Below are 24,392 nucleotides of genomic sequence, written 5' to 3'. Positions count from 1 at the left end.
AAATGTCATACAAGGGAAGCAGGATAAAGACTGATAAAGACTCAGGTATTCCTGCAGAAACCCTAATAGGCAATCCAGAGACTAAACACCTAGCCGATGGGCAGTGGGAGTGGAATAGGCACTGGAAGAGAGTACCAAGTTTGCATGGGGTTTGCTCTACCCACACCACTACACCACTTCAGAGCTAGACACCCTTCAGAGTCTGTTGGCAGTCAGGGATGTTAGATATCATGTAACTGAATAGTTGTGTAACTGCATGAAATCTTAGGGGATACACAACTATTCAATAGTTCTCAGGGATGGGGCCAGCAGCCAGTGCACTCTCGGCCCCACTCCCAGAGAGGCCCCTGCCACCCTATGTTGTTGCCTCTGTATCAGAGGCAGCAGCGTGGAATGGCAAGAGGGAGCTGGTCCGCAAAGGGAGCCACTATAAAAAACAGCTCCCCATGCAGACCAGCTGCTTGCCGCCCAGCGCTGCTGCCTCTGATAGAGGCTGGTCTGTGGCAGCAGCACCAGTTTATGGGGGGTCCGAGCTCCCTGTGGACAGAGGCTAGTCCACAGCAGCAGCCCCCATCCACGAGGGGTCCAAATGCCCTGTGAATAGTGGCTGCTTGAAAGCCAGTTCCCTGTGCTCATCACCTTCCGCTCGGCTGCCTCTCTATCAAAGACAGCAGCATGGGGGTGGGATTTGGATCTGGTGCTCATGGGGAGCCTGCTTAAAGCTGTACAGAGGCAGCAAGCGGGGGGAGTGTGTGCAGTCGACAAGATTAACCGACAAGCCCAGGCTTCTCGGTTAAAAATCCCTATGGGCAGTGGCTGTACGGAGAGGTGTCATGCGACCGGAGGGGAGAGTGGGCACTGCACTTTGGGCAGGGAGATACTGGCGAAGAGGGTGCCTGGCGGGCACAGCTGGCTCTGTAGGGGACAGAGGTAATGCCCTGCCAAAGCTGAGTACAGCTCCCTCCTGGGGTGTGTCCAGACTGTGCCCTGGGGGTGCCCTGTCCTGCTGGGGCCCATGTGCCATCATGCCCAGTTGTGGTGGTTGCCATGGTTCCCGGCGGGGCTGCCCAGGCCCCTACAGGCGATGACTCCTCCGGCCGCCAGGGGCCACTGTCGCTGCCGCGTGCGGCCGACTCTCAGCGCCTGCCGGCGGCCACGCTCCGGAAGCACTGCCGTGGTACCCTCTTGCCCTCGTCAGCAGGGCTGAGGCGTTGTTAGTAGCGGCGCCTTGGCGGAAAGATGGCGGCGGCCATCGCGTGAACGGATTGCGGAGGCGCCGGGACCCCGCTGCGGCCCGGAGAGGTGAGGAGACTCGCGACGCCCACCAGCGCCGGAAGCGCAGCCGCTCTGCCGAGGCGCCCCGCCCCCCTCACTCTGTGAGCCTCCCACCCCGGGGCCCCGACACTGGGGCTGCCTCTGGGGGAGGCTCCCGCCCCCCTCTCAGCATGGCACCCCGCCGCCGGGTCCCCGCGGTGTTACCCTTGCGGCGCCCCCAGGGGACCCCCTACCATCCCCCCCACCCCCGCGTGTGGTGTTGGTTCTGCAGTTCCAGTACAGTGTGTTTCTTCCCTCCCAAGGGACGATGAAGTGATGGATCATGAGGCTCCGACCATCAGGCCCCGCAGAATCCAGAACCAGAACGTCATCCACCGCCTGGAGCGCCGAAGGATCAGCTCTGGTAAAGCCGGCACCCACTGGCACCAGGTCCGGGTCTTCCACCAGAATGTCTTCCCCAACTTCACTGTGGTTAACGTTGAGAAGCCGCCCTGCTTCCTGCGCAAGTTCTCCCCTGATGGGCGCTACTTCATTGCTTTCTCCTCGGACCAGACCTCCCTGGAGATCTATGAGTATCAAGGCTGCCAGGCAGCAGAGGATCTCCTGCAGGGTTATGAGGGAGAGATCTTGGCTAATGGCAATGACCAACGATCTGTCAACATTCGTGGGCGGCTCTTTGAACGTTTCTTTGTCTTGCTGCATATCACCAATGTGGCCTCCAATGGCGAGCACTTGAACCGGGAATGCAGTTTGTTCACCGATGACTGTCGTTATGTGATTGTTGGCTCTGCTGCCTACCTGCCTGAGGAACCTCATCCCCCATTTTTTGAGGTTTATCGCAACAGTGAATCAGTGACTCCTAATCCTAGGTCCCCTTTGGAGGACTATTCTCTGCATATCATAGATCTTCACACAGGGAGACTGTGTGACACAAGAACATTCAAATGTGACAAAGTCATCTTATCTCACAACCAGGGCCTATACCTGTATAAGAATATCTTGGCTATTCTCTCTGTGCAACAGCAGACTATTCATGTATTTCAGGTGACACCTGAAGGCACATTCATTGATGTACGGACTATAGGCCGCTTCTGCTATGAGGATGATCTCCTGACCCTGTCTGCTGTCTATCCGGAAGTACAACGGGACAGTCAGACAGGGATGGCAAATCCCTACAAAGAGCCCTTCATAAACTCTCTGAAACACAGGCTGTTGGTGTACTTGTGGAGGAGGGCAGAGCAGGATGGGAGTGCAATGGCAAAAAGAAGGTTCTTCCAGTACTTTGATCAGTTGAGGCAGTTGCGTATGTGGAAAATGCAGCTGTTGGATGAGAGCCATCTGTTTATTAAGTACACCAGTGAAGATGTGGTCACGTTGCGGGTGACAGACCCTTCACAGGTAGGGCCTGTCTTCTTGGGGCAGCTTATTTCTTTGTTGAGATTATTCTTATGCAGATAAATACTATAAGCTAAGTTTCTGGTATAAGTGCTGAGTTGGGTTTTTGAGTGCTGGGTAGAAATGTGCTGTTAGGTCTGCCACAATACATAATTTGGATTTTATTGTGAGGTGTCTTGGTGGTATCTTGGATGGCATTTGGCAAGATTTCCCCCTCTTACAATGTCAAAACTTGTTAGAAATTAGAGAGAAGAGCAATGTGGTTAATTCAATTTCATCTTCCAGTAAATGCAATTTTGTTTTCTATACTACACTACTGTTACTTATAGAGAGTGATCCAGTCTTTCCCCACTCCTGCATCAGATGACTTACACAAACTATATAATTTTCATTCAATTAGCTTCTGGTTTCAATCCTTCCAGCCTGACGATCATTTTGTTCTTTTTTCCCCCACTCTCACCAGTTTCTTTCAATTCTGGTGCCCCGGACTAAACAGTGCTTTAGAAGCAGTCATGCTAGAATAATGTAAAGAACTGTTAACTTTCCTACTGTGTGGCCTACGGACTCTGCATGTGCCACCCTAAACTGACCCTTTTTTCTTGCTGTATTGTATTGCATAGTTGGATCTCTAAGCCATTACTGTATTCCAGATACTTATCTCTTAGTATGTATGTGTGTTTGAGTCTTTTTCAGTTGTAATAGCTGGCATTTTTTGCAAGCTAAATTTCACTTTTTCTGCTTACAATTCTAATCCCTCAAGCCTCTTGCTCTCTTTCTGTCCTGGATGGTATTTTCAACTCCCAATTATGCTTGGGAGAGTGCTGCACCAAAAATTTTTTAAAAGCTGCACACTATTTTAAAATTCTGCAAAATTCTGCATATTTTATTTGCCAAAATAATAATGTAATCAGGCCAGTTTCAATTATTTTGGTAGTTTATTTCAAAATACTTGTCAGTAAGTACGACCGTAACAATATAGACAACAAAAAAGATTTAGGAAATGGTTTTTGACACACAGATTTCTCACTAGGCATATTAATACAGAAATTTGAATGTTAAAATGTACAATATAATACATTTCTGCAACTTTAAATTTATTTCCCGCACCCTTCTAAAGAAGTGCAAAGGCTTTAATGAGTTGGGGTAACAGAAGAACTGAAGGAGAGGGAAGTAATTGCTGGGAATGAGCCTGGGAGTGAACCTGCCTGATTGTTGGATGTGGGTGGGAGCAGTATGGAACAGGTTTATTTTTTGGGGGGAGAGAGACAATTGTTAGGGAGTTGAGAATCTTTCCCCATGCAAACCGTGGTTGAACCCTAGTCTTTCCTGTTCAATCAGGCACATCTGCCCCGGCCTTGTGTATCCCTATACCTCCATTCAGCCAGGAATAGCTGCAAGTGTCCCCTGTGGCCCTATACCCCACTCCTCTCTGTCCCCATGTGTCCCTGCATCTTCACTCTGCTAGACATAGCTGCTCTGTATCCATGTGTCTCTGTATCTGCACCCTCACTTCCCTTTCATCCAGGCATAGATGCCCCTATTCCCATGTGTCCCTGCACTCTCTCCTATTCCCATTCAGCCCCAGCTCAGTGTTGTCTCCCCACTATCTCTGCATCCAATCTGTCTCCCCTCACTAGCTATTATGAACTCTAGCCTGTGAGACCCCCAGCAGCCCCATGTGCCCTGCTCTGTTTGTCCTCCCACATAATACCTGTCTCCTTAGCTGGCAAGGCGCACTATGAAGAAAGCAACATTTGCCCCCTCCATTTCCAAGGTTGGCTACTCTGGCCCATGAGCCAGCTGCCTCTCTTCTGATACCATGTACACCACTCGTGTGCAAAAAGTGTAATTGTAACATGACTCCTCGCATGGCTTTCACCTCCCCATCCGAATCATTTATTTTGCAGGAGAAAAAAAATCTGTGGAGGACATGAATTCTGTGCTTGTGCAATGGCACAGTAGTCAATTTTGGTATCATCTACTATTTCTAACTAATACATTGTTTACTCCTACTTTCAGGTCAGTAATAAGGTTAAATCAGACCAGCTCTAATGCCAGTCTATGTGGTAGACTTCCCCTCACTCCTATAACACTTGTTTATTATTGCCTTTTTCCTAGAGACTTTCATTTCTGTTTTCAGTCCATATGAGATTGGTCTGAGACTACTTTACATTTTTTTATCTACTTAATTCCTTTCATCTGCTTATTTTATAATTCTATTAAAATTATCTGGCAAGAACTCTCTCTAAACTTGCAGTTCTGCTCATTGTTTCTTTTTCCCTGCAAGCTTAATAACTCCCTTCCTACTGCCCTCAATATTTGTCCCATTGTTTTTCTAGGGCTAACAGTTGAAATAAATGGATGGTAGCTGCCCATTATGAAACTTTCTTTGGTTGTTGTTTCTTCCATTGTTCACATACATTAGGCTGCTATAGAATCACAAAGAATATTAGAGTGTGTGCACTGTTTGTTGTTGTAAAATCGTTGAGGACTGAGGCTCTTTTGTAAAAAGCAGCATTGAAATATTTGTGGAACAAAACCACAAAAAATAACATTGATATTGCAATTGGGTTGTGTTTTGGGGTCCACTTTATTCCTCAAAGAGCAGTGTTTCTTAAACTGTGTTCTGCTGCACACCAGTGTGCGGGGAGGCAGTCAGAGGTGTGCCGTGGAGAACAACAGAATTCAAAATGGCTACCCTTAAAGGAGCAGGCGACCTTTCTTTCCTCTGACATTCCCCCAACCCTTTTTTTCCCTAAGTAACTTTCCTCCCGACCCTTTTTCCCCCTGAATTTTTTTTTGGGGGGAAGGGGAGGGTCAACCAAAAATCCTTGGTGAATGGTAATAGAGATGTAGCCGTGTTAGTCTGATCTTGCTGAAACAAAAAAGAGGTGTTCCTCATAAAAAAAAAAAAAGTTTGGTATTCCTCAGTCTTAAAAAGTTTAAAAAAACACTGTCATGGAGTCTTGAGCTCTGTCCGTGTCCAAAAATATTGTAAGACTTCCTGATTAGATGAATGCAACCTTTTCACTTGGACGTGGACTTTGACGGGCATTTGTGACTGATCATTGCAATGTTCTTTAGTTTGCTTCCATTTCAAGTACACTTAGATTTCATAGCTGATACAGTTCATGTCTGGCTTAAAGCCTGAAAGGCAGCAGCAAACTAGGTTAGTTCTTCAGGAGACGCACTTAGTTTCCCACTTTTTTTGCAATCACTTCCAGATATTGATTTTGTTCTGTGAAGGTCTGTGTAGTGATGTAAAATTTCAATTATTTGGCTAATTGAATAGTCGATGCAACTTGCACTATTTGATTAGTCAATAAGGGCGCTTCCACCTTTGAAGTGTAGCAACAGCTTTGCTACACTTCAAGGGTGAAAGCGCTGTGGGGAGCATGGGTCCAGTGGAGGACTGAAGCAGTCCCCAGCTGACCCCATGCACCTCGCGGCATTTCAAAGTGGCAGTGCCGTAGGTAGCCCAGGGTCAGCTGGGGACTCTCCTGCTGATCCTGGTCTCCACATGGTGCTGCCACTTTCAAATACTGCGTGCAGCCCGGTCTAGCCGGAATCTCCCAATAGCAAGCTGGTCTTTGTGTAAGGCTCTCAGTTGTGGAAAGTCTTTCCCTTACCTCTGATTTGAGGGAGCCAGAGTTCGCTGACAATTAGGCCCATCTCATCTCCTAGGTTCTGCTTGAGGAAGAGTTGGGTGAATTGGTATTTATGACTTTGGGGTTTTTTTTCGTACATTAAGAGGGAAAAGTTGAGATTTTAATTTTTATTACAACTCATAGAAAGATTGTTTAAAAATGTACATGAAGCCTGACTTTTGATAAACACATTTATGCATTTAAACAAACAGAAAATAGTAGAAAGGAACACAGAAAAGGTCATGTTTTAGATCTGCCTACCTGAGCACAAGGTCCCTCCTGCCATTTCCATTGCTCTAGGATGGCTTCTATGGCAGCTGAAGAAGGGTTCTATATTTAGTGAAAATTCTGTTCTTTCCTCTGTATTTGAGTCTAACCTTTCCTTTATTTGTTTGATTTTGCAGTATGTCAATGTGTAGATGACTACATAATTAACCAGTAACCCTGAGCTTATTAGTTAATCTTGTTGACTACATGCACTGCCCCCCCCCCCCGCTGCCTCAGGGGTGAGGGGTGGTGCCTGTGAAGACCTAGCTTAAAAGTGGCTCTCCACAAGCACCAGATCCACCTCGTCTCCTTCCACTACACTGTGTTGCTGCCTCTGACAGAGAGGCAGCAGCACGGAAGGTGAAGGGGCAGGCGGGAGCCAATACATGTGAGGAGCTGGCTTTCAAGCAGGCTCCCCCTGCGTGCTGGCTCCGCAGACCTGCCTTCACATGCAGCAGGGGTGGGGAGAAGAGGAGGCAGGAGCTGCTGCTGGGGGGGAGCCAGTTTAAAAGCTGGTTCTCCCCAGCACCAGCTCCACTGTGCTGCCTGCCTTCTCTCCTCCCACACTGCTGTCTCTATAAGAGGCAGCAGCATGGAGGGGGGCTTGGGAGGCTGTCGCGCAACAGCCCCTTTCCGGGAGGGTGGTCTGAGCTCCCTGAGGACGGACTGCTGCTGTAAAGCAGTCTTTGTCCATGGGGAGCTCGGACACCCACAGACAGGGTCTACTGCCACCCCGTGCTGCTGCCTCTGATAAAGAAGCAGCAGCGCAGAGTGGTAGGGGGCACACCAGGAGTGGGGCCAGGAATGTATTGGCTTGCGGCCCCACCTCATGGACTATCAAATGGTTGTGTAACTGCTAAAACTTCATGCGGTTACACGACTATTCAGTTATACGCTATCTAACATCCCTATTATGCAGTAAGGCCTAAAATTAAGATACAGTGTAATATCAAGTCTGGTTTGTTTTTCCCTAGACTTCTTGGGATCTCATCTTTACATTGGCAGTGGCCTGAACTAGATGATTAGTAGATGTTTTCCAACTCAGTCTTCTGAATAATACCAGCACATGTAGTGGAAACTAGGGATGTTAAACTGTGTTTAATCAGCTAATTGAGTAATTGATTAGGGGGGAAACTGTGGAACCTCAGTGGGGTTAGCTCCCAGCTAATTCCCATCTTGCACTCAGTCCCCCCTCCCCCTTCCAGCTGCGCCTCTGCTTTTTAAATGTATTATGAGCCTGGTGCCTCTTCATCCTTTTAAAAAGCAGAGGCACAGCATTTGGGACCGGGCAAGACCTGGAAATCAGCTGATTCCTGGCTCACGACCAGTCCCCCGCTATGTCTTTGCCTCCCTTGCTCCCCCATGGAGACAGTGCTGGGGGGAACCGGCTTTTAAGCTGCATATGCTTATGCTTATTGGGTAGTTGACTAGTCGTTTACATCCCTAGTGGGATCCTATACTGAAAGTATGGAATATGATGTATTTATTCTTATGGGTCTAGACATGAAGTGTACTATGGATATACACTTGAACCTCTTTAAACTGGCAACCCTGGAAAACAGGGTATGCCAGATTAAAGAATTTGCCAGGTCAGGGAGCCTGCTGAGGGGTCTGAGTGTGATAAGGATGGGTTGCTTACCTGGCACCCCATTCCCAGGGACACATGGCTCCACACTCCCTGCTGCTTTCGGCACTGCCCCTTCACTACTATGGGAGTGGCAGGGAAAGTCTAGGAGGAAATGCATCCCTGAGTTGCCTTTCCCCCTTTGCCTCCCAGGGTCTGTACCACAGGTGTACCCAGATTAGGGACACCCAGAGTGCAGTGGCCCCCAACTTGCGATGCGATGGGTTCCTGAGGAAGCGTTGCAAGTCGGGGGCATCCTAACTCGAACCCGCATTTACGATAGGTGCTGTGCGCCATCGTAAATGCGGGCCGGGGACAAAAGTCGAGGGTTTTCAGCCCCTTCCACACTTACAGAAATGGTCATAAGTGCGGGGACTTGCAGCTCGGGCTGTCCTAAAGCGGGGGTTTCCTGTACAGAGGTTCATGTGTGCAATGCTTTTCTCAATAGCTATGTGGTTACCTAACTGATACCAAGTATAGAATAACATCCCACACAAAAACAAGTAGCTCTAAAATATAACTTAAGAAAAGTTTCTCTGGTTTGGCACTTTCCATTGGTAAATAATTACAATGAATATAGAGCTCCCTGTAAAAGAAATACCTTAGAAATGTAATTTTGCAATTTTTAAAGTGGTAAATATGTGTACAGAGTTGAATTGAGGGTCATCAAACCCTTCTCCTTTCCTTTGCACTCCAATTCTATAGACCAGTAAGAGTCTTTCCAGAGGGTAATGATTTTTTAGGCAATACTTCAGGTGATTGGGAATAATATGTGGGTATTTGGCAGCCATCCATTTCCTCCATTTTCTGACTAGTCTTAGGGTACGTCTAGACTACATGCCTCTGTCGCCAGAGGCATGTAGATTAGGCTACCCGACATAGTAAAATGAAGCGGCAATTTAAATAATCGCCGCTTCATTTATATTTACACGGCTGCTGCGCTCAGCCGACAAACAGCTGATCGGCTGTTTGTCGGCTCAGCGCGGTAGTCTGGACGTGCGGGTGTCGACATCAAAGGTATTTGTCGACCACCCAGGTAAACCTCCTGGGATGAGGTTTACCTGGGTGGTCGACAAATACCTTTGATGTCGACACCCGCGCGTCCAGACTATCGCGCTGAGCCGACAAACAGCCGATCAGCTGTTTGTTGGCTCAACGCGGCAGCCGTGTAAATTTAAATGAAGCGGCGATTATTTAAATCGCCGCTTCATTTTAATATGTCGGGTAGCCTAATCTACATGCCTCTGGCGACAGAGGCATGTAGTCTAGACGTACCCTAAGTAACAATGTTTCAGTAACAGCTCTCTTGAGAGAAAGAACAGGGTAGCATGGATCACCTTCTCCAAAACCAACACAACTCTGTAACAGGCCATGGGTTTGGTGTAGTGATAGTCTAAACTAGAGATGTAAAATTCCATTTAATTAGTTAACTCATTAAACTTTATGTTTAACTGGTTGACTGATTATATTGGGGAAGCACTCCAGCCCACTGGCTGGAGCACCCTTCCCCCACTTCCCTCCGCCATGGGCAGTAGCTGCTGCAGAGAGGCTGCTTCAGCCCCCACCAGTTAACCATAATAGGGTGATGCTTATTTTGTTAACCATTTACATCTCTAGTCCCAATGCCATCCCTTTTTGAGAGACCTATCTGAGTTCTCTCATTCTTCTCCCCAACCCTCAAATTATCCTGTAGGGTGAAGTCTTGACATGTGTAAGTCTGAGTTCTTCAGGATTTACAAAGGTGTTACTCTGTTTCTATGTGGTGTTAGAGGTAATGCATGTGTCTTATATTTGGGTTGGAAAGTTAGTGTCTGTAGCAATTGATTAACCTTACTTAGGGAAAGATTTACTGCAGAAGTACCTGAGTCATCTTTTCGATTTACAATTGCAATGGCACCTGGAAATTCTTGGATATGAGTGCTAGTATTAAAAAGAAATAGTTGTTCTCTTTTAGGCTTTCATTTCTACATCAGCAGGGTACGTGGAGGGCAAAACTTTTGCAAGCAGTGTTGGAACAGAATGCACTAAAAATATCTCATCTCTGCATGTTGGAAATATTAAGAAGGGGAAGACAATAAATGTGGGGGAAAAAAAAGCTCTCAGCTCTTCACATGCAGGAAAAATAATTTGTTGCCAGCCAGCACCTGGTTTAAAATCACTTCCCCAGCAGGAAAGAAAATTAAATCTGCCACTTTAAAAAGCATTTTATATTTGGTGGGGAGTGAGGAAAAGAAAACAGAAATATTGACATCCAGTTTGAAATGAAAAATTGAAAGCATATTAAGTTCCCTTTATAAATAATTACACTGCGGTGAATAGGCTGGATAATCTGGTACCCTTTGAGTTATTTGAATAGCATGATGAATTTGTATAGTGCATGTGAGATTCTCCTACATAGCAGAGTAATTGTGGGTAGTCTTGTGTGTTGTGTGTATGGGGGGAGGGATTCCCAGCTAATATTGGCCCTGTATTGTATGTCTATACTCTGCTGGAAAACCACTAACACTGCTACTCTTTGCAGCCTTCATTCTTTGTTGTATACAACATGGTGACCACAGAAGTTATTGCTGTGTTCGAGAATACTTCGGATGAACTACTGGAGCTCTTTGAGAACTTCTGTGATCTCTTCAGGAATGCCACCCTACACAGCGAAGCTGTCCAGTTTCCCTGCTCAGCTTCCAGTAACAACTTTGCCAGACAGATCCAGCGCCGGTGAGCCATTCGGAGCATGCCTTATACCATATAGGTACATGCTCAACACTGCCATCCAAAGGCCAGTATCAAGTAGCTATGGCAACCTTGAAAAACTTAGATCATTAGTGACCGATGGGTATATGAGTCCATTCTGAAAATGGTACATCTCAACACAGCCTTATGGTTCTAAAATCTGCCGAACACATAAGGCGATGCAAAGTATGCCTAGTTCTGTCTTGTGTGGCCTTCCACATAAATGGTAGACCAACACTAGAAAGCATACATGACAATCTATGCAACCAACCCTACGGAGAAAGATTTCAGAGGGAAGACTGCTGCCAGCACTCCTTGTGTTGTGACTTTATCTGAGCAAGGATTTGTTAAACCAAAAATGTCACCAAACTTGGGATTTATTTTGCTAGACGGTTTTCCCCAAATGTAATGTGAATAAAGCTGTGTTTGTGGCATTTTCTACAATTTCAGCAAAAAGTATGCTGTTCCTTTTTTCAGTTGGACTTTCCTTTCCAGTGTGAGAGTAAAACTGCAATCTAGTGTCAATGAAAGTAGAGTAAGATATAAAAGTAAACAGGTCTTCTAAAATTATTTTAAATAGACAAGTCATGTTAGTAATGCATTTGGTGATATTTCTAAAACAAGTTCCTAGGAATATATAGTGATGTGCCCAAGTGTGCGAGAGTTTCTTTTGCTTCCCACAGCTTATTTAATTTCAGCATAACTATTTAGTGACCGTTTCTGCCATTGCTTATAGGGGGGCTTCATTTTGATTCAAGTTGTTGCATCCATACAAGTGAAGGAGACTTAGTCATCTTGTACATTTCCTTAAGTCCCACTGGGGATTCCTTACTGCTTGTGAGAGACAGAACTTGATCCAAACCTATGAAGTGCTGCTCTTGTTCTGTAGCTGAAACAAAAGTCAAGACCTTCATAAGCAATCTGCTTGGTTGTCAGAGCCTATAATGGGGCTGGTTATAGGGATGGGATGCTGCTTTTTAAATAAGTAAACGTAATAGGCCCCTGTTCTCAGAGTTTACAGTCCAATATAAACGATTCCTAATAAATTGTTCTTACCTGTTGGTCTCAAAAATGTTGGATCGCACCAGCAAAAAGCTCAAATTTTGCTTACGAACTTGTAAAAAAGAAATACTCCAATCTAGATAAATCTCTTCACAGGAAAGAACGTTTCAGACTGTGTTGAGGTAAACAGCTGCAGGCTTCTCTTCAAGGTGGTTCTTCTTCTACAGTTTCTTCCCTTTGTGCAATCAAAACATAATGGCTGGGGAGAGATGGATTCCCAAGTCATCCTTCAACCTGTGGAATTCAGCTATTATTGCACACCCTTAAGGCTTCATTTACAATGTTTACAATAGTTGCAGTAAAATTGGATTGATTGATTGATAAGATGCTAATCCATCTCTCCCCATTTCTGATCCTGCATATATTTCCTGTACTGCAGGGCATCTGTAGCCCAGACCTTGTGGAATGGCAAGTTCCTATCGGCTTGTCAGTCTGTAGTTCTGAAGCAGAATAGGAACACTGACTAGAGTGGGTAAAAGATCATCAGAATCAAGACTGATGGTGTATTAGGTGAATTACAATTTCTGAAGCTAATAGTACTAGTTTTTAAACAGCTGCTGTTTTGATTTTTGTTATCTCTGTACTTTTCAAACACTAATATACCTACATTGTGCCATTTGCTTGTGTGCTTTGCAAATAAAATCTATCCCTTTTTCTCTTCCAGGTTTAAGGACACTATTGTGAATGCAAAGTATGGAGGGCACACAGAAGCTGTGCGGAGGCTGCTGGGTCAGCTTCCAATCAGTGCTCAGTCTTATAGTGGCAGCCCTTACCTTGACCTCTCTCTCTTCAGTTATGACGACAAGTGGGTATCAGTCATGGAACGGCCAAAGACGTGTGGAGATCACCCCATCAGGTATGAGGAAGCGTCTGAAAATTGCACATGGCTAGGACTAAATGTGTGTTTCTCAGAAACGTATGTGTGTGTCAGACTGATGTGTATGTATAGGGATGTTTGCCTTTCCCCCTCATCTCTCCCATTTGACCAAAGTCCTTGCATAAATTATTCTGGAAGACCAGTAAATTAGGAAGTTCTGTCTGTCCTCAGATCCCCCACAGACAGAGCAGTGCTCCCAGTGCTTCCCTACCCACTTGCATGTAAACATGTAGCTGCTGAAAATGTCACCGGTTACACATTTACAAAAATAAATATATTTTAATAATAGGGATGTTAGTGTATAGTCGAGTAAATGATTAACTGATAAACCTACCAACTACACGCACACAACCACCCCACTCTTTTGCCTCTATATCAGTGGTAGCAATGACGGGGTGGGGGTGGGGGTGGGGGACACGAGCGGGAGCCCACGAGGATTTAGCTTTAAGCAGGCTTCCCATGAGCAATAGATCTGCCTGCCCCTCCCACTCCTGCGCTGCTGCTTCTGATAGAGGCAGCAAGGGGGGACATGCAGGAGCCGGTGCTGGGGGAAGCCAGCGTAAAAAGCCGGTTTCCCCCCAGCACCAGCTCCAAGGTGCCGCCTGCCCCCGCCCCTGCCCCATGCTGTGCCTCTAACAGAGGCAGTAGTGCAGGAGTGGGAGGGGCAGAGCAGCCTCTGTCCATGTGAGGTCCAAATGTGAGTCCAAGCTTGCCATGGACAGAGGCTGCTCTGCTCCATGGGATGTCGGAGCAGCTTCTGTCCACAGGGAGCTCAGATCCCCCACAGACAGAGGCTGCTGATGTGGACCAGCCTCTGTCCATGGGGAGCTTGGACAGCCTCTGTCCATGGGCAGCAGGCTGACTACTGATCCTACTGTAATGAACAGTGAAGAGTAGACATTGCAGGAGATACATTGTAGAATGTAAAACCGAATCTGTTAGAATAAAGGTCTTGATAAAGACAATAGGGATGTGTTATGTACCAGACCACATTTATGCTTTTAAGCAGACACTTTGCAGCAAGTACAGAGTTCTTACGGAAGCAGCTGGACTCAGTTTGGTGGCAAGCATGGTAAGGGATGAGCTGGGGCACAAGTCTGCAGGCAGGAGTGAGCAGGAGGCCCAGGCATGGTGGCAGGACAGGGGCTCACATGGCACCTGTGTGCTCGGCATCCCCTGTTTGCTGAGGGAGTGCAACTTTCCCTTTCTGCAGGAGCAGGCGGAAGGGACAGAGTGGGAGGGGGTTCCAGCATGGTGGAAGGCCAGGGGGGTCAAATGGCACCTGAGTGTTTAGCACCCCCCTCTTTGCTGGGAGAGTTCAACTTTCCCTTCCCACAGGAGCGGGTGGGGAGGAGGGAAGGGGACCAGGTATGGTGGCAGGGGAGGAGCTCAAGCCATGCTTCACTGAGCATGAGCAAATGGAGGTTTACTGCAGAGGCATCAGCTAATAGCTTCCCCTACTTCATCCAGATTGCCATGTGAGATATCAGCCTTCTTCAAATCACACAGAGTGATGGGGAGCAGATGCTGACTGAATGTGGCCACTTTGTGCTGAAATGATGCTAGACCACTTACTCTGCTGGCTTGGTGTGGAAAGGTATCCTACCATGGAGGACAGAATAAGGCAGGCCTCCCCTGAAACCTTGTGAGAAAGATGAAAAATTTCCTCTGAGAGTTTTATGGGCAGATTGTCCAGACATGTTAAAAGCTGTTTCAGGGACTTGCCACTGTGTAAGCACTGTGACCACCACAGATCACACCCAATTGCCTTAGACCACTTTTAGCAAGGAAAAAGAAAAAAGGGAACTCACCAGAAGTGCCCTTCTCGGAATCAGTGCTCAACTGAGAGACATCCTGGGAGGAGGGGATTGTCTCCAAGATTATAAAAAGTTCTTGGCTCTTGGTGATATTGGTTGCTCGGCTCAACTATTGACCATTCTCCTCTTCCTCCTCCATTCTGCTGTGCTCCATTCTGCTGCTTGAGTATGCCTGAGTGTCCTGGGAGGAATCCACAGATTGTCTAGGGAAGCTGGTTGGGTTCCCCCACAAGTATTCCATGAAGCTGCTTGTAGAAGCCGCATGTTTGTGGTGATGCTCCAGTCTGTCCATTTGCCTCCTTTGCCTCAGCTCCTTTATTTTCACTCTGCACTGCTCCTGGCATTCTCTTTTTCCTCCCTTTTGTGATCTGTGTTTCTTTTGCTGGTTCATTTTGCAAGGACAGATCCCTCTCCCCACACAGCAATGAGTCCAGGATCTCCTGCATGCTCCATGCTTGTGCTCATCTGCAGCCCTGGAAACTCATGGTTGGGTGTTCTGCCTGCTCTGAGGTCTCCATGCTGGACACGCAGGAAATGAAATTCAAAATTTCCCGGTGCTTTTTTTATCCACATGGAGAGCCATAGAGTTGTAATTCATGGCCAGAGAAGTCACTGCAGGGCACTGTGGGACACCTCCTGGGGTCCAAGAACATTGAGTTTCACAGCACTGTGTCTTTACTACCATAAAGTTGACTATGCAATATCGAATTTAGCAGGAGTACAGAAATTGACTTTAATTGATGGAACAACCTGCTGTTTAAAAAATCAACCCAGTGTGGCTAAGTTCAACCTAAACTCCAGACCAGATTTAAGAATTAATAGTGTGCTCTGTGACTACCCTAATGTCAGTGTTTTGATTAGTCCAGAGAGTTGAAAAACAGCCTGGTCACCTGCTGTCTACAATATTCCTTTCTACATCCTGCACACTTCACCTGACTAAAATTTGGGAACTTCTGACCATTCATATACAGACAGTTCCCAAATTATAACTATTTAATTGATTTCCAACTGTACAATCTGCAGAAAAATCTCCATTTCCTTTCCTGTCACTGTTCTTGATGTTCAGAGATCTCACTGGGTGGTGTTTGTCTGTATCCGCCAATATTTGTGCAGCCTTTACAGACAAAAGGGAGCAGGACTGCAGATGTTTTCTGTGGTCACGTCTTCTGTAGTAAACAAAGCAAACTACCACCTTCCCTCTCTCCCCTGAGTAGACAGGCAGTTTTGTGCTTTAGACATCCAGGTTATAAAATGCCAGTCAATCAAGCCTTGAATAGGGATTTGGAGCTGTAGGGGGGCTCTTACTTCCCAGTTTCCTGCTTATAGTACACAGGGCAATTCAGTAGCAGAAGTAACCTTTAACCCTTCAATAGCTGGAAAAGTGCTGCCATGTTTCTTTCACACAAGACAGCGATAAGTTACAACAGCAGCCCATCATGAAGAAAACGGTTTTGAAATAAAGAAACTTTAGCTTTATTTTCTCATTACTGGTAATGTAGGATTTATAGTGATGGTTCTGTACAAATGGCTTTGGCACAAAGCCCATCAGCATCCCAATCTACATTCAATCCACATTTTATTTTCTTCTACACCAGATGTGGTTTGAGGTCCCATAGTCAGGTCCTGCACCCAGGGCTGTGACAAGGACAGGGCAAGTGGGGTGCTCTCCCCGGGTGCATCATAATCATGGGTGCAAAGACGCAATAAGTAAAAACAATAAGCTGCAAAAGTAAAGAGTGTCACGCGTGCTAATCTAAAGGGGGGGGGCATATCATTAATATTTTGGCCTGGGTGCAAAAATACCTAGTTACAGCGCTGCCTGCATCAACTCAGCATATGCTCTGTGCTGCCACTAACCTAACTCCTCCCCTCTCTTGGTTTTACTGACTCTTTCCCCTTAGAACAGTGTTTCCCAAATGGTGGTCCGCAGAACCCTGGGGTTCCACAAAGCGAAAGTAAGAGTTCCATGAGAACTCAACCCTCCCACACACCTTTTTTGTTTTGCTCAACCAGTTTTCCTGGCTGGGGTTCCTCAAAGTTCTAAAAGGGTTCCGTGGCCAAAAAAATTTGGGAAGGTTGCAGCAGTCTTCTTTTTCAGCTACTGGAGTAGCTAACCTCCTGCTTCATGGCCTCTTTGCTGATGGAGTGGCAGCAGGGCCTTTTACCCAGTATCTGTTTGCAAGAAGCTCGGTAGCAAACTCACAGCAGAGCACTGCAAAGCTTGTGGGAGAGATGCATGAGCTCCCTAAATCCTTAACACAACTCCTCCCATGTTAGGAGGTTAAGGCTTGTAAATCTAAAGGGTTAATAAGGAGCTTATTTAAAGAAGTGGTTGCAGATAATTTTACCATTTTTGTACAATTTGAAAAGTCTGGTCTAGTTGTTTTTATTTACACACGGTCTTATATTTCAGTACCACAGAAGCAAGAGTCCATGGAAATGGCCTCTGATTGCGGAGCACTTTTAAAAATACCAAACTGAGCACATCTTTAAAATTATAAGGAACTCGTCTTGAATGTGTTGATTACCTTGAATTATGGAGAGAGAAGCAGCCTATAGGCCATGTTTTAGTTAGAAACCACCCCCCATGTGCCCAGTTCTGTGTAGGAGGGAGATTTTTGGAAAGCCAGCTACCAAGATTGTAGCTCTTTTGCTTAGTTCTTGTATGTAATTGTCAGGCAGGTTGGTTGGCATTTTTATTCAGGTGAGGAAGGAGCATGGAGAAGAGAAAGGCATGCTAGAAAAAATGTGAGGAATTTAGCAAGCTGCATTATCAAAAGAGAGTTTCAGATATTGAAAGAATCTGTCTGGAGCCATTTCTGCCAGCCTAAGAGCTGCGAGTGCATCAGGCTGGCAGGTGGTGATAGGAAGAATGTGCTCTGATACAAAAGCAGTTTTGAGCAGAAGCCAGAGACAAATGCAAACAACCAAAATCTTCAAGGCAGGAAGAAAATGGAGACATATAGGGACAGAATGAGCATCAGAAATCCATGCTCAGAAAATGTCATAATAGTTGAGCCAACTTTAGGGCCAGGGCTGCTGGATTTGTGTAATAACAGGAGGCCATTTGGTTTCTAAATTACCTGCAAATCCCATCAAAGCTGTAGGTAGACAGTAAAGTTGCCTAGATCTTTGTGCTCTCCTAGAAATGAAGAGGATGCAGCTTGAAACAGCATCACTCTTGGACATGGAGAAGAATTCCTGCAGGAGACAGGAAATATAAACAAATGAAGTGAGTGCTAGGCAGAACTCCTTCCAGAGTCAAGCCAGCACTGCTCTGCTTATGGACAAGAAAGTCATGAAAGAGCACTGTTTACTTCTTACCTGCACACCAGGCTGCAGAGCACCCCAGGTTTGAAACAATGGACCACTCTGAGTCCATGGTGATAGTACAAACATAGGGCAATTATTTCCCCTTTCCAGATCACCCACATTTGCTGTGATCACTGCATTTGGCCATTAAGTAACTTCATCCTGCACTATTGCAGTGACAGTTTTCACTGAAAAGCTGCAAGTGACTGTGAAGTAAAGTAGTTTAAGGCACTCTAGGGCAGTGGTCTCCAATCTTTTTCAGCATCATTTTTTGTATTTAAGTGCAATCCAGGATCTACCTCAAACCCAAACACCCTTGCCCCACCTCCTTTCCGCCCCACCTCCTTCCCACCCCTTCTCCGAGGCCCCACCCCTGCTCACTCCATCCTCCCTTCCTTCCCTTCCTCATTCACTTTTATCAGTCAGTGGGCTCGGGTGCAAGGAGAGGGATGCAGGCTCTGATCTTGGGCTGAAGGATTTGGTGTGTAGGAGGGACTCTGAGCTGAGGCTGGAGCAGATTATTGAGGTAAAGGAAGGGGGTTCAGGATGCTTACCATAGGTGACTTCTGGATGGTGGTGCAGTGGTGCTAAGGCAGGCTCACCCCTACCCTAGCCCTGCACCATTCCCAAAAGCAATCAGCAAACTCTCTTCATCCTTGTCCCCATTCTGCTCTGTGGAGATGGGATACGAGGGGGTGGGTGGAGAAGGGCACCCAGATATCAGCACCCCCTCCTCTTCCCTATGCTCTGCACAGCAAGCAGGAGGCTCCCAGAGATGGCAGGCAGCTCCAAAGCAAAGGGCAGGACCAGCGCAGCAGTGCTGAGCAGGGCAGTTGAAGTGCTGGCCTCCTGGCCAAACCAGTCAGGATCACCTGTCAAAGGTTCCAAGATCTACCAGTAGCTCCTGATCTACTGCTTGGTGACCACTGTTCTAGGGCAAAGTCAAGTCCAGTGGCTCTCCTACTTTTTCTGAATGGGGACACAATGAAGGGACGGGAGTAGCCAAGTTAAATTGCAGCAGTGTGAAGTTGTGAAGTCTCTTTTGTAGAACAGGAGAGACATTACATTTTCACAGTTGGAGAGTGAAGGCTGCTGCTTACAAGTTATTAAAAGGAGTGGATTTTTTTCTCATTTGCTCATGTGTAACACCCTTTATGACTGTGGGAGATGTTTGCATCAGTGGCATGGTAGGGAGACAGTATGCATCTAATAGTGATAACGTCTTTTATTTCTAACTGGATCCAGAAATTGGAGCTCACAAGTCTGAAATACAGCCCTTGGCAAGAAGTTCTGTGGTTTATAGCACTAAAAGAAGTAAATGTTAGATTTTAAAAATTTCTGCCCATGAAGTGACTTTTCCTATGTGACCCTCCATCATTTGTATTGTTAGTCCCATGGTATCTAACCAGTTCTGAAGCAGAAGTCACTATAGTGACTACTGCAATGGATGTTAGATATCTGGTAATTGAATAGTTGAGTAACCAATAAGAATTCTATAGTCCCCAGAGGTGGGACCAGCAGGCAGTGCACTCACACCCCGCTTCTGGGGAGCCCCCTACCACCCAGCACTGCTGCCTCTGTATTTAAAAGCCAGCTCCCCATGCAGACCAGTTGTCCGTTGTCCTGTGCTGCTGCCTCTAATGGCTTAGTCTGTGCTACTTATTGATTAGTGCAGGCTGAGTCTGTGTCACCATTTTACCAGCATGACTTTGGATAAATACCAGCAATGGAATAAAGAGTAGTCATCAGTGGTATCCCTTTTCATGCAGAGTCCAGGATGGCAAAACCAGTGAGCAGGAATAGACAGAACCATCATTCTCTGTTTTCTCTTCCTTACAGATTTTATGCCCGGGATTCTGGTCTTCTAAAGTTTGAAATCCAAGCAGGACTCTTGGGCCGACCCATCAATCACACAGTACGACGCCTGGTTGCATTCACCTTTCACCCCTTTGAGCCCTTTGCCATCTCAGTGCAGCGGACTAATGCAGAATATGTTGTTAATTTCCACATGAGGCACAGCTGTACATAGAACAATTGTGCCAGGGCAGCTGCTGCCATAATGGACACACCAAAGCCAGACACTCATGCCTTCTAGGAAACCAAACCATTGCTTGTGTAAGACCTGGAAGCCCTACCCAACCAGCATTGTTTCCCAGGACTTGCAGCTGACACTCTCAAGCTATTGAAAGGGAATCCCATTGTTCTCAAGAAGCCACTTTGATAGATTAGTCTTGTGACCATTTCTTTTTCAGAGATACCAGCCCATTCATACTGCCAAAGCCTGTTGTTCCATTAAGCCGTCTTTTCTCACCCCTATTGATGAACAAAATGTAGCTGAGAATCCTTTTTCTCCAAGCAGTGTCATCTTTTTTCTCACTTCGTCTGTTTTGTGATAGCAAAGGTAGAATTCTCCACAAATACCAAACACTTCCTTCAGTACCAATGCCCTTTTACCTGGTCAAGGCAGGTAGTCCATCTTACAGAGAGAATAGAAGCCATGCTGGTAGTGTTTTTTAATTTGTACCTTCACTGTTATAGGGAAACAAAACTAGCTTTTGGTTTTTGTTTTGATACAGTGTACTCAAGCCATGTTGATATGCAAGGCATTAGGGGAGAAAGGTCTGTTAGTAGGGCAGTCTAGTAATTAGAGCAGGTCACTGGAATCAGGGGAGATTATTTCTGTTCTTGACACTTATGCAAGTCACTTAATCTTTGTGCCTTAGTTTCTAACTGTAAAATGAGGATGAGACTGAGACATCTTCTCTAAAGCACTTTGAGCTCCTCGTGAAAAGTGGCAAGTTCCAAGGGAGGGGCTGATTGCATGCCTAACCTGTGAGTTGGTGCGTAGGGTGGGAAGGTTGGTAGCTAGAGTGGTTATGCGTCAGAGGGGCCTGAAACTTGAGATCAGCTTTCTCTTTGGCGCCTCAGGGAGAAGAGCTTAATGGGCCCGAAATGTGTCCCTGGTGGTAAATGTCAACCTCTTCCCTAACCTTTCTTCCGCTCACTGTGTGGGAAAGAGCCAGCCCTAGTCACTGGCGCATACCAGGTACATGAATATGGAGAATGTCGTACTTGTGGCATCCTTTTCTTTCCCATAGCTACTATGTAATGCCTTAAACCACAAGGTTATAGTCACCAGGATAGAACAGGATTAGACCTGAGAGAGCTGGTTCCAGGGTGTCTTTCTGCATGTCTCTTTGACACTAGAAATTGTGCTTGCCTTTCCCTTGAAGTTAGAGGAAGCGAGGCTGGATTTCACACTGGGAGAAGAGGGAACTTGGATTCATTTTTATTGCTGGGAGCTTGTAGCTGATGGTCTGACTTTTGCTGACTTAATGCTGCCTGCCCTTTCCTGCTTCACACCCTATTCTCAATGAGAACTGGGGATGAGGAGGCAAGGGGTGCTAATGGATGGCTCCTTGGGATTGAAGCACAGATAGATGGGTGCATCGCTGGAAGCAGAATGAACTTTTCCTAGGGAATGCTGTCATTTGAGGCAAACATAGGGTTGGTGAAAGGTGCTGGATTGACACTGGAGACTGCTGTTCTCTGCACATGATGGGCTGTGACAGGGGAGTGCCCTTGAGGGTGCTGCCCTCAAAGGAAAGCCCTTCAGACTGAAAGCCTAGTTATACCTTGATGTGAGTCTGCTGGAGGTATCAAAAAGGGCCAGTTGTGGCCACCTGTCCACTATAGGGATGTCAATATGTAGTTGACTATACAATTAACCAATAAGCCTAGGTTTATCAGTTAATCTTGTTGACTACACTCATTCCCCTGCCTCTTGCTGCCTCTGTATCAGAGGCAGCAGTGGGGTGGGAGGAAGCAGGAGCCTGTTCCCCCTAGCACTGGCTCTGCAATGCCGCCTGTCCACCTGCACACTGCTGCCTTTATCAGAGGCAGCAGCACGTGGTGGTGAATAGGGGAGGCTGCTCTATGGAGGTGGAGCACCCTTCATCTGCGGGAAGATCGGACCCCCGGCGGACAGGGGCTGCTGCCTCTCTGCACTACAGTCTCTGTATCAGAAGCAGCAACACAGTGTGGCAGGCAGCCAGTCTGTGTGGGGAACTGGTTTATAAACTGGCTCCACTCACGGAGTGGCTCCCGCCTGGCACCCCGCACTGCTGCCTCTGATAGAGGAAGCAGCATGAGGTAGCAGGGCAGCTCCCTGAGAGTGGGCCTGGAGCTCACTCACTGTCAGCCCTGCCCTTGGGGCTTATAGAATAGTTGAGTAACAAGTAAGAATTCATGCGGTTACTCGACTGTTCAATTACCCGATATCTAATGTCCCTTGTTCACTGGGAAAGTCCTCAAGTCACAAACTCATCTCACACATCCTTGAATAGCCATCAGATAATATTATTTTTGTCATTGCTACCCTGGACAGGGTTTGGATACCTCACCTAGATGTGACAGGCTTCACATCCCACCCAGATTCATTCCTTTCTCCTCTCCTGCAAACATAACCTATCTCAACCCTGTTGAAGGCAATTTTTATATAAGAATCCCAAAGCCCTCTCACAAAAATAGGTAAGTATTGCTGCCATTTTATGGATGACAAAATTGAGATTCAGATGAACTAATTCACATGAACTTGTGTAAACTAAGTATAGAATGGACTTCCAGTTCTAACCAGCTGCCTCTCTGGATCTGTGCAGGATTGTTGAGGCTTTCAAAGCCTGGCTATGGAAAATGTAATCTTCGGGGAAGAATACATATTTTTGGTCTTCTTTCCCAGGGTATTTGCTGATGGGAAGTTTCTCAGGGCTGTAACAAATGATTTCAGGTTGGAAGGCCACTTGCTGGGGGAGGTGTCAGAACATGCATGCAGTTGTGCCTCATTCCTCTCCAGCCCAGAACACTATTTCATGGTTTTAGAATCTTTCACCTACAATCTGTTTCTCAAGCTCTTTCTATTAAAGCTCTGAGCAGGGAGTCTTCACACATTGTCCCCTGCTTGATAAAACACACTGTAGCTGATAGATAACTGAGTTATCTGCTCGCTCTCTCTGTCTCACACACCAAAAGTTCACTCTTCATTACCCTTTTCCATTGTTAATGTATCCTTCTGTCTTTCCCAAAGTTCTCAACTGTTCCCATTAATTCCTTGATGCCACAAGCCTGCATTCCTACACCCAGAAGCTCCAGATGGGATGGAACAGTGCTTGCAAAAATATCTCTGCTTCTGTTAATTTTGTTTCCGTTAAGTGGTATAAGTAACAACCATCTTCCCATCTCTGCCAGTATGTTGTGTAACTGCAGGTGAGTCACTTCCCCTCCTCCCTGCCTCAGTTTCCTTCTCTGTAAATGGAAACGATGTGGATTCACTTCTGTAAAGCACTTTTGATTTGTGGATGAAAAGTACAAGATAAGTGCTAAATATTGTCTTAATGTGCTTCTGGAGAAACAGATTGATGGTTGTGAGGAGTATGGGGCAGTACTGGTGATTCTGGGGCTGTGGCTGCTACATTTTATATCTACAGCGATATAAAACAGGAGTGTCATGAAAGAAAAGCCTGTCTCATTCTCATGCTTGAAAATGTGATTCTTTTATTTAAGAAACAAGAAGGGCGGCGGGAGGCAAGGGAGGGACATATATTTTCTATCTAATATTTTTACTAGGTTAGGATGAGAACTTGTTAGCAACACGAGATAAACAATAAATACCAAAATAAACAAGATCTTGTTTTAAAAGACTGACTTGTATCCTCTTTCCAAGATTTCCTAGCAGACGTCTGTAGTAACTTAAATCCTTTCCTAAGAAAATGCAATGTTTGTTTGGAGGAGTCATGGCCTATATACATAGATGTGTCTGCATAAAATCTAAGTATGAGCTAATGGCAAAAGTGGGATGCACTTCTTTCCCCTATTTGTTTTTCGAGTTGCTAGCCCCGCTTGTGAACATAGACTTTCTTTCTGCCAATTCCTATGGCCTCATCCTGTGACTATTTCATCTCCCCTCCCCTAAACTACTGTAATGAGAGTGGCTTTGCAGAGCTATCACCCTTTTTTGTGGGGGTCAAAAATACTGGTAGGTTTTGTTTTGATTTATTTTTACTGCATGGTCCTCAGCAGGCAGAATGTGCTTGTGCAGAGCTTGAGCAGTGGCTGCCAGTTTGTAAATGGGCCCTATGTGAGGCCCCATGGCTTTGGATTTCTCCTTGATCTGCTGCACTGGGTACTTAATAGCAACGCTGTGAGCACTAGAGGGGTCAGTAACTTCACTTCCTGAGTCCTTTCCCTCTATTGTGTGTAGGGTTCTTTATGCAATGGTTTCTCTTGAACTTTGTATCAAAGTGACCCCACGGAACCCTTTAGCACTGAACACTTCTCACTCAATTCAGTTCAGTTCTGAACTAACTGGCAGGGAAACTCATGCCTTGAAAAGA

The 24,392-nt window shown here is 46.1% G+C and overlaps 1 protein-coding gene across 1 annotated transcript; it reads left to right on the top strand.

Annotated features, from left to right (window-relative positions):
* Positions 1–1,037: 1,037 nt before the first annotated feature.
* DET1 (DET1 partner of COP1 E3 ubiquitin ligase) lies at positions 1,038–23,697 on the top strand. Its single transcript, XM_006139296.4, has 5 exons — positions 1,038–1,302; positions 1,578–2,673; positions 10,730–10,920; positions 12,662–12,853; positions 19,843–23,697. Exons 2-5 carry the CDS (start codon positions 1,591–1,593, stop codon positions 20,030–20,032), a joined length of 1,656 nt encoding a protein of 551 aa, XP_006139358.2. The 5' UTR covers positions 1,038–1,302; positions 1,578–1,590; the 3' UTR covers positions 20,033–23,697.
* Positions 23,698–24,392: the final 695 nt, after the last annotated feature.

This window comes from Pelodiscus sinensis, chromosome 14, assembly GCF_049634645.1.
Source record: "Pelodiscus sinensis isolate JC-2024 chromosome 14, ASM4963464v1, whole genome shotgun sequence".
In the NCBI taxonomy this organism is placed as follows: Eukaryota; Metazoa; Chordata; order Testudines; family Trionychidae; genus Pelodiscus; species Pelodiscus sinensis.
Note: the sequence above shows the minus strand (reverse complement) of the source record. Positions and strands in the feature narration are given on the sequence as shown.

Bases quoted from the DNA above. Each gene is read 5' to 3' on its own strand.
- DET1 (XM_006139296.4), top strand. From the start codon at position 1,591: ATGGATCATGAGGCTCCGACCATCAGGCCCCGCAGAATCCAGAACCAG. The intron at 2,674-10,729 runs GTAGGGCCTGTC...TACTCTTTGCAG, and splicing joins GGGTGACAGACCCTTCACAG to CCTTCATTCTTTGTTGTATA. The intron at 10,921-12,661 runs GTGAGCCATTCG...TTTCTCTTCCAG, and splicing joins GCCAGACAGATCCAGCGCCG to GTTTAAGGACACTATTGTGA.